The following is a 10,000-nucleotide window of genomic DNA, read 5'->3' as shown; positions in this document are numbered from 1 at the left end:
TTTGTAATGACTGTGAGATGGTAGTAGCGTGCTGAGCCACCATTCCCTGACAGCACAGTGAGCATGTGTTACATGTTGACAGCATTTAAACTGTGACAAGCGGACTGATTTGGCATTGGTAATGCAGATCGTTAAGGATCATGTTAATTTAATGCCCAGCAAACCGTTATATCAAACTGATGCCTATGATGTGAAGGACAGTTTAAACATCATCTAGTAGTATGTTGCCTGTGTTATGGATCAACTGGGGATGTGCGCGTGCATGTGAGCTATTGTACGCCCCATTCCAGCAGATTCGTCAAGAGCGACTGCAAAGCTGTAATGAAAAGACGTTGGTACATTCTTAATGTTCTTAATAAATGTTGCTGCAATTATTACGCTGTGTTGTTAATACCTGAATACCTGTTTTAATGCTTGCGACACAGTTTAAGTGTCATTTTAACACGATTTCACGAGGTGACACAAACCACGCCCACGTTATCTTGCCACATTCACTTCTATGGAAAATGACAATCACTCAAATAAACGTATATTTTCAAGTGTAATTCACTTTTATTTACACGATTTAAAAATAGCAGTATGCTTGCATTGTGTAGATAGATGCTATTTATACTTAGTGGAAATAATGGCAGATACTCTATAGGCTACATTATATAAAAAAAGTATGCAATAGTTAAATTAAAAATATTTATTAAAGTTATCAAATGGATTCTGCCTTATGGGACAAGTAGTCCTCTCTACACCTACCCCAACCCAAATACTTATCAAATAGCTATTTTGGTGCTTTATTTCCACCTTTCCCACTAATGTTTTGTTGATTTTATTGAAAGTAAATAAATAAAGCATTTTGGGTCAGCTATATGATGGGGAAAAATAAGATGAACAAAGTTGGTTAAAGCCACACACACACACACACACACACACACACACACACACACACACACATACTCATACGAACACAGACACACACACACACATACGAACGAACGAACACACAAAGACAAAAAAGTGCAAAAGTTTCCAGCTCAAGACAGCACACCACATTAAACATCACAATACAAATGCTCATGTAAAGCAGTATCTTCTCAAGCGTTCTACTGTAGTTACATATCCACTATATTTATCTTTCTACGTTACTCACGCCAGTCAACTTCTGCAGTTCGCGGGTTCTGGAGGATCACGGGAGCACGTCAGCTGCGTCACACTCACGTCTTTCAAGATGGCGGCGCTCGCGTCCTTGATGCTGCAATCCAGAGCCTGTGAGTAGAAAGACCATTTTTATGGCTTTTTCGGATTGTATTATGAACAGTGCAAGTAAAACAAGAATAATATGAAATAATTGAGCCCTTTCCGCGTTTTGTAATGACTGTGAGATGGTAGTAGCGTGCTGAGCCACCATTCCCTGACAGCACAGTGAGCATGTGTTACATGTTGACAGCATTTAAACTGTGACAAGCGGACTGATTTGGCATTGGTAATGCAGATCGTTAAGGATCATGTTAATTTAATGCCCAGCAAACCGTTATATCAAACTGATGCCTATGATGTGAAGGACAGTTTAAACATCATCTAGTAGTATGTTGCCTGTGTTATGGATCAACTGGGGATGTGCGCGTGCATGTGAGCTATTGTACGCCCCATTCCAGCAGATTCGTCAAGAGCGACTGCAAAGCTGTAATGAAAAGACGTTGGTACATTCTTAATGTTCTTAATAAATGTTGCTGCAATTATTACGCTGTGTTGTTAATACCTGAATACCTGTTTTAATGCTTGCGACACAGTTTAAGTGTCATTTTAACACGATTTCACGAGGTGACACAAACCACGCCCACGTTATCTTGCCACATTCACTTCTATGGAAAATGACAATCACTCAAATAAACGTATATTTTCAAGTGTAATTCACTTTTATTTACACGATTTAAAAATAGCAGTATGCTTGCATTGTGTAGATAGATGCTATTTATACTTAGTGGAAATAATGGCAGATACTCTATAGGCTACATTATATAAAAAAAGTATGCAATAGTTAAATTAAAAATATTTATTAAAGTTATCAAATGGATTCTGCCTTATGGGACAAGTAGTCCTCTCTACACCTACCCCAACCCAAATACTTATCAAATAGCTATTTTGGTGCTTTATTTCCACCTTTCCCACTAATGTTTTGTTGATTTTATTGAAAGTAAATAAATAAAGCATTTTGGGTCAGCTATATGATGGGGAAAAATAAGATGAACAAAGTTGGTTAAAGCTGGGATTCGAGCTCGGATCAACCGTATCCAAAGTTGCTGTTGAGCATTAAGTCCCTACGCCACTGACGTGGAGGAGAGCTATGTGATGTTGACTGACCCAACCAGGCATTGGTGGGTAGAATGAGTGTAAATAAAGCAAATTGCTCTACTGATGTGGATGTATGTGGTCATATTGTTGACTCAAATATTTTAATAAATAATACATTACTCGGATTCAAAATGTTTTTTGTTTTTATTTCTTGGTTACTCAGACGGTGCCTTGTTAGCAATGTTAAATAAACAATTTAAATATAATATATTTATATATTTAATGTACCATATACATCTAGTCAAAATCACATAGCTCTCATCCACGTCAGTGGCGTAGGGACTTAAAGGGGTCATATGATGCGATTTCAAGTTTTCCTTTCTCTTTGGAGTGTTACAAGCTGATTGTGCATAGATAAGATCCCTGAAGTTGCAAAGACTAAAGTCTCAAAACCAAAGAGATATTCTTTATCAAAGTTAAGACACTGCCACGCCCCCCTAAAACGGCTCGTTCTAACACGCCCCCACATATCTACCTCACTATGTGGAAATATTTGCATAATGCAGCCCAAATGTGCACGCAAAGAAAGAAGGCGTGGTTTCAGTAACAGCAGTTAGTGTTGAAGCAGCCATGTCAGGGAGACGCTGTGTGTTTCAGTGCAAAAGCAAAAGCACTTTATTTGGCCTTCCGGAAGTAGATGCATTTAGGAATCTTTAAGCTTACTTACAACAGAACAGCAATGCATTTTATGGACGACCGTTTCGTGAACATAGGAGAGAAGATAATTATGACTTTGCTATGACAATCTGGCGCTTCTGAATCAGCTACTGTTTTGTTATTAGTTTAAGTATTTGCTATTGACTGTTCAAATGCGGAGTTAAAAAAGCATCATATGACCCCTTTATAATGCTCAACAGCAACTTTGATACGGTTGATTCGAGTTCGAATCCAGCTTTAACCAACTTCGTTCATCTTATTTTTCCCCATCATATAGATGATCCAAAATGCGTTTATTTTCAGTAAAATGAATAAAACATTCGCGGGAAAGGTGAAAATAAAGCACCAAAATAGCTATTTGATTTTAATTTAATTGTCCCATAAGGCAGCATCCATTTGATAACTTTAATAAATGTTTTCATTTTAACTATTGCATACTTTTTTTTATATAATGTAGCCTGTAGAGTATCTGCCATTATTTCCACTAAGTATAAATAGCATCTATCTACACTTTATGCAAATATACTGCTATTTTTAAATCGTGTAAATAAAATCTATCGCTATTTGCACTTAGTGTAAATAACAGACTGCTAAATAACGCTATTTTTACTCCGTGTAAATAAAAGTGAATTACACTTGAAAATATACGTTTATTTGAGTGATTGTCATTTTCCATAGAAGTGAATGTGTCAAGATAACGTGGGCTTGGTTTGTGTCACCTCGTGAAATCATGTTAAAATGACACTTAAACTGGGCTGCATGCATTAAAACAGGTATTTAGGAAACAACACAGTGTAATAATTGCATCAACATTTATTAAGAACATTAAGAATGTACCAACGTCTTTTCATTACAGCTTTGCAGTCGCTCTTGACTAATCTGCTGGAATGGGGCGTACAATAGCTCACATGCACGCGCACATCCCCAGTTAACATGATCCCCAGTTGATCCATAACACAAGCAATGATTTCTGTGTTCCTCTGGTCTTTGCAGGTATTCTGTTCAGTCAAACACCCACAGTTGTACTGACAAGATTTGCTTCAAAGAAATCAGGAGGAAGCAGCAAAAACCTAGGAGGGAAGAGTGCTGGCCGTAGATATGGTTACAAGAAACAAGATGGTGCGTTTTTGACTACTGACCTTGATCTCATAGGAGAAACATTTAGAGATTTTATGTGCTCTTACTGTGACTAGTCTTTTTTTATCCTCCATTACCTTGCATTATAACACATGTTTTGTTTTTCCTACTTTTAAGGGAACTTTGTACATGCGGGCAACATCCTTGCTACACAACGCAAGGGTTTAATGCGCTGGCAACCTGGAGCTCATGTAAGATGTTTGGAATCAAATATTTTTCTATGAGTAGTTGTATATAGCTATAGCTGTGCCTGGCTGGGGCAAGTTATCTTTTTTTTTTTTACAGTTTATTAATTACAATATCTGGTCACCAAAACCATACTTTGATATTTTTGTACAATACTTAGGCCTGTCGCAATTATCAATATATTAACTTATCGCGCAATAAATGTACATGACCTCAATCATTTTTGGTGACGCAAAATGTTTTTCAGCAATAGTGTGCACCCTTAATTTACAGAGAAAAGAAGGGCTGGGACAAATCTGTTGATGGAAAAATCTCCATACAAGTTCTTTGTGCATTTTTCTTTTTTTCTACTTGTTACTTTGCACTTTTTGTTAGAAAATGTTTATTTACTATTTATTCAGGTTTTTTTTAAGGTATCTAATATGTTGATACTTAATTTCCATGATCTAATTATTCTTAAAAATTTGGAAGTGTGTAGGCCTTCTTGCATTATTATGCTGTTACATTACAATTATATATTCAGTGGCATAAAATGGTCTTTAAAATGACAATAATATCGCTTATCGCAATCATTTCTGGGGCAATATATCGCACAACAAAAAGGTGTTATCATGACAGGCCTAACGATACCAATTTTTATGAATTAATTTATGCTTCAAAATTGTTTGTTTTTTAATCTTTGCTGAAATATCTAAACATGTAGTCCTATCTGTTTTCACAAGCATACAATTTCAGAACAAAAGCACAGTTTGTAATGGAAGTTGCTTTGATTCATATATATGTTCAAAAGTTTGGGATCAGTAAGATTTTTAATGTTTTCTTATGCTTATCAAGGCTGTATCTATTTGATCAAAAATACAGAAACAAAAACTGTAATTTTGTTAAATATTGCAATTAAAAAATAACAGTTTTCTATTTTAATATACGTTAAAATATAATGTATTCCTGTGAAGCAAAGCTGAATTTTCACCAGCATTACTCAAGTCTTCAGTGTCACATGATCCTTCAGAAATCATTCTAATTATTTATAATCAATGTTGGAAACAGTTGTGCTGCTTAATATTTTTGGGACCTATGATGCTTTTTTCAGGATTCTTTGATAAAAAGGAAAAAAAAAAAGTGTTTATTCACAATATAAATTTTGTGTTATATACACTACTATTCAAAAGTTTGGGGTCAGTCAAATTTTTTTTTTAATAACAGGGTGTCCGCGGGTCCTTAAAGTCTCAATGTCTTAAATTCGGATTCGATGGGTCTTAATTATTTTTGGTCTCATTACCGCTAAAATATTTTCAGTCTGACGGACCTAATGACTTTACAATCATTAGACAGACCGAAGATTTGTTCTTCCCCGCGGTAAGTTACTGCGTCGTCAGAGAGAATTGCAGTAAGTTAGCAGAATACAGAATACAAGCTCGCGCTTAGGCTCACTGTTTGTCTCAAGACTTCAGAAAAAATTAGCGTGACAGCACACATAAACTCAGAAGAAACACACTGAGGTAAAAATTCTAAATGTTTAGTTTATTCATAACATGATATAGTTAAATAACACCATGACAAGTGAGCTATTTTACTCAATATTCTCACGACGCAAAAAAAACATTCAAAACACCTACAGAGTGCACGCATTACGTGAAGTCTAGTGCGCGTGTGCATTTACAGTGCACTCTTTCACTGCATGATTCAGTCTATTAAAATACATTCAGAATGATCACAAATTCAAGACATGGGGGCAGAAAATGTGTATATTTATACTCAAGTTCACACGAAAGAGTGCCTTTTTTCTCTCCAAAATTTACCATATACAAATGTGATAATGATTTTTTACAACAGTTCAATAAACTAGATGTTTTATTTAGAGACTTACATTTTAGACACCATATTGCCTGTTTTTGCACTATTTCGCCAACAAAAATAATTCCAAACAAAGCGAAAGGTCTTAAATTTAACTTGTTCAAGTCTGCAGAAACGCTGAATAAATACTTTTATTCAGCAAGGAATGTGTTAAATTGATAAAAAAGTGATTGTAAAGACTTAAATATTTTGTATATATACTTAAATATTGATATTGTTGGAAAAGATTTCCATTTTGAATGTTTTTTTTTTCTTTTTATTCATCAAAAAATTAAAAGAAAAAAGTATCACAGGTTGCAAAAAGATATTAAACAGCACAACAGTTTCAACACTGATAATAAATCAGCATATTAGAATGATTTCTGAAGAATCATGTGACACTGAAGGCTGGAGCAATGGCTGCTGAAAATTCAGCACTACATCACAGAAATAAATTTGAAATCATCACAATTAAAAGAACCAAAGACTTAAACTACTTCAGTCTGTGTGCATTGCATTTATTTAATACACAAGTTTCACAATTTGAGTTGAATTACTGAAATAAATTAACTTTTCCACGACATTCTAATTTATTGAGATGCACCTGTACGTGCAAGCACCGAATTCATCAAACAACAAAGATGCAGAGTAAGATTAATTGTGCAGTGTAGTCAGATTTTTTTATTAACGGGAGTTTTTGCGAGATTAAACTGACCTTTTTAGTAGCCTAATATTCAGAGTTCTTTACTCGCTTTCTGTACACAGTTTATTGCATGTTTTTTTTTATTATTTTATTTTACAAGAGAACTTGCGAAGTCTTGATTTAGCCTACTACTAATGCGTAAAATAGAAAAAAATTCATAAACGCATCTCCCCCTGTTTTTTCTGTGTAGCCTATAATAATAGGCCTAGCCGATGTCATGCAATAACGGTTTTAATACATTCTATTCAATAACATTGTTAACGGTTTTTATTTATAACATCTGCTGCTTTGCGTCTGTGAAAATGAATAGAGACATCAGCCTTAAACTTTGTTTTTGTCATTTACATCAGTTATATTTGTATAAAATACACTAGCCTATATATTTTTGTGTCAGTACATTAATTGCACATTTGAGCAGCATTAGTAAACCCTGTAAATATAAAGAAAGGCCAAATCACATGCAGGTTTTTTCAGACCGGAGACCATAATCATGTAATAATTTATTTTATGATGATATGAAACGTCTAATTTTTCTTTCAATAAAGCTTTTTAAAATTTTGCAAGAATTTCGTGATATTAAACTTTTCATTAGTGATTTTAAAAGTAGGATGGCTCACTTTTTATAAGATGACTGAATTTTACTTGAATTCATAGTTTATTCTTACATTTGGAAACCTAATCGTGTTTATAATTACTGTTGTTATTATTATTATTATTATTATTATTATTATTATTACTGTTGTTTCTAGTAGTTTTGATAATAGTCAATTGAAAAATATATAACAACACACAGTTTGTCCACAGAATAAATACACATTAAATAAAATGCGTCCCCGCACGAACCTCTACCTCCGCCAGCAGAACCTCAATTTCAGACTCAGTAAAGCTTTTTTTTTTCCTTTGTACTTGTCATTCTCAAGCATAGAAATTTGGATATTGGCGTGTGCTCTTTTATATGGTAATGATATTAATTAGGGGGCGTTTATAAGGCAGAGATCTGACACCAGTCAGTTGCGCACAATTTCAAGATCATGTGCGATTTATAGGCCTAAATGTCACATCTGGAAGAGAGGCGTACGCACGTGTTGGTTTTAAAGACAAAGAGGACGGCTCAGTCTTTCAGCAAATCAATATAAAGTTACAAGCACTTGCAGCTTTTAAGATCTGCTTTTCATGGAGCATTAAACAGTGCAAACATTGTCCTGTTGCTGAGGTGTTTTAATCTCCTTCATTGACTCCATCCATTCATGTTTCCTAAAATTCAGCTCAGCTTTAGCGTTTAAGGATTTAGACTGTCTCTCTCCTCTATAAAACAGACAAGGACTATCTTTGTAGCATTTCCCTTTGGGCTCAGGGTGTTGTTCATGTGTATTAGCAGGATTAGGGGAAGTGAAGCCTGAGAGTATCCTCCGGTTGGAGGAAGCCAAGGAGAAATAAGAAGGATTGTACCAATACTGGGTAGGAAACTATGCCAAATGAGTTGTTGCACCACGTAGCTCCACTCTTTCACCTTCAATATGAGAGGATTAAATATGGAGTGTGCAGACACTTTCCAAGGACAACCACTCGAGCAGGTGCCACTTCATAAGCTTCAAGTTCAAAATGCTTTTTACGGTGCAGATGTACAGAATGTTCAAGGAACCATCATTGTTTGGAAAATCTTTTATTGAAGAAAAAAGAGGTGATGAGATTAAATGCTAATGAAAAAGCATGGGGAATTGATTTAGAAAGTAATCAGAGATTCTGAGCAATGTTCAGTGTAATAAACTATCTGGGAGATAATTGTTATTCAGCCCAGAATAACAGCCTGCCACACTATATTTCAGGAGAAGCAAGATGCAAATGGCGTGTCGGAGCAAAATTTTGTATAAACAATACATCATTGTTTGGAAAATCTTTTATTGAAGAAAAAAGAGGTGATGAGATTAAATGCTAATGAAAAAGCATGGGGAATTGATTTAGAAAGTAATCAGAGATTCTGAGCAATGCTCAGTGTAATAAACTATCTGGGAGATAATTGTTATTCAGCCCAGAATAACAGCCTGCCACACTATATTTCAGGAGAAGCAAGATGCAAATGGCGTGTCGGAGCAAAATTTAGTATAAACAATATAATCACATACATCATGAATCATTTTAAAATTACATTTACAAATAAACCACTGAAATATATCTAATGGCACACTGATGCAGAATTTGTAAGAAGGAAACAATGGTTCAGTTTTACTTGCATGTAAACAGTTTGAAGGTGTTAATGTCATATTTGCACAACAATAATCCTTCTTTTTATTGAAATGCTCATCAGGGCAAGGCTGTTTAATTTGGATTCATCACCATGGAATTTTATTTATAGCCAGCCCTCTGGTATTTTTTCCAAACTTATCAAATATAAGATAATACAGTAAACGAGTTAGAATATTATAGTTAATGCGATAGTTAACCCCCCCCCAAAAAAAAAAATTGACAATGATGCCTTCTGCCATCTTTTTATTTTACCCTTATTTCTTTCTCCATATAAATGGTTTGTTTAATTTGGATTCATCACCATGGAATTTTATTTATAGCCAGCCCTCTGGTATTTTTTCCAAACTTATCAAATATAAGATAATACAGTAAACGAGTTAGAATATTATAGTTAATGCGATAGTTAACCCCCCCCCCCAAAAAAAAAATTGACAATGATGCCTTCTGCCATCTTTTTATTTGACCCTTATTTCTTTCTCCATATAAATGGTTTTGTTTCTTTCTCCACATAAATAATAAAAGTCAATGGAATAATGTTGTTTGGCCCCCTATAAAATTCTCAAAAGCATCTTCTTTTGTATTCCGCATAAAGAAAGTCATACAGGTTTGAAACGACTTGACTAAGAATTGTAAGGATAAAAGAAACTAGAATACTTTGATCTCCTGAGAGGCAAACAATGCAACGGCACCTCAAGGACACCCCACAGAGGGGTGGTGCGGGAAATGCCTCTCTCACATATGCATCTGTGGCTTTTCATCTCCTCCCTCCACTGGATTCACTCAAACTGGTCAAGAATATAATGTTCTAAATGAATGCAAATAAGATTTACAGTCATGTTTGGTTTCATTTGAATAGTTTCAGGGCAAGTGGTACAATGGTCTTAATCTTACTAAAAG

General features: G+C 34.8%; 2 protein-coding genes across 4 annotated transcripts in view; one reads left to right on the top strand and one right to left on the bottom strand.

Moving 5' to 3' along the window:
- The window catches only part of LOC107584393 (crossover junction endonuclease EME1-like), an 11,077-nt gene extending 9,912 nt beyond the window's left edge, over positions 1–1,165 (bottom strand). The window contains exon 1 of one of the 2 annotated variants that reach the window (XM_016270994.1): positions 1,142–1,165. The gene's annotated coding sequence lies outside the window, so the exon portion shown is untranslated. The remainder of the gene's footprint in view (positions 1–1,141) is intronic. The other variant, XM_016270995.1, reaches the window with a different exon arrangement.
- LOC107584394 (39S ribosomal protein L27, mitochondrial-like) overlaps positions 1–4,376 on the top strand; it is a 4,513-nt gene extending 137 nt beyond the window's left edge. The window contains exons 1-3 of one of the 2 annotated variants that reach the window (XM_016270996.1): positions 1,189–1,259; positions 3,994–4,119; positions 4,255–4,376. In XM_016270996.1, the coding sequence (XP_016126482.1) occupies positions 1,220–1,259; positions 3,994–4,119; positions 4,255–4,361 (273 nt within the window). In that variant the 5' untranslated portion in view covers positions 1,189–1,219 and the 3' untranslated portion in view covers positions 4,362–4,376. Of the gene's footprint in view, positions 1–1,188; positions 1,260–3,993; positions 4,120–4,254 lie in introns of those variants that run through there. The other variant, XM_016270997.1, reaches the window with a different exon arrangement.
- Positions 4,377–10,000: the final 5,624 nt, after the last annotated feature.

Source organism: Sinocyclocheilus grahami, unplaced genomic scaffold (genome assembly GCF_001515645.1).
Source record: "Sinocyclocheilus grahami isolate Dianchi unplaced genomic scaffold, SAMN03320097.WGS_v1.1 scaffold59.1, whole genome shotgun sequence".
In the NCBI taxonomy this organism is placed as follows: Eukaryota; Metazoa; Chordata; class Actinopteri; order Cypriniformes; family Cyprinidae; genus Sinocyclocheilus; species Sinocyclocheilus grahami.
This window is presented reverse-complemented; position numbering and strand designations above follow the sequence as displayed.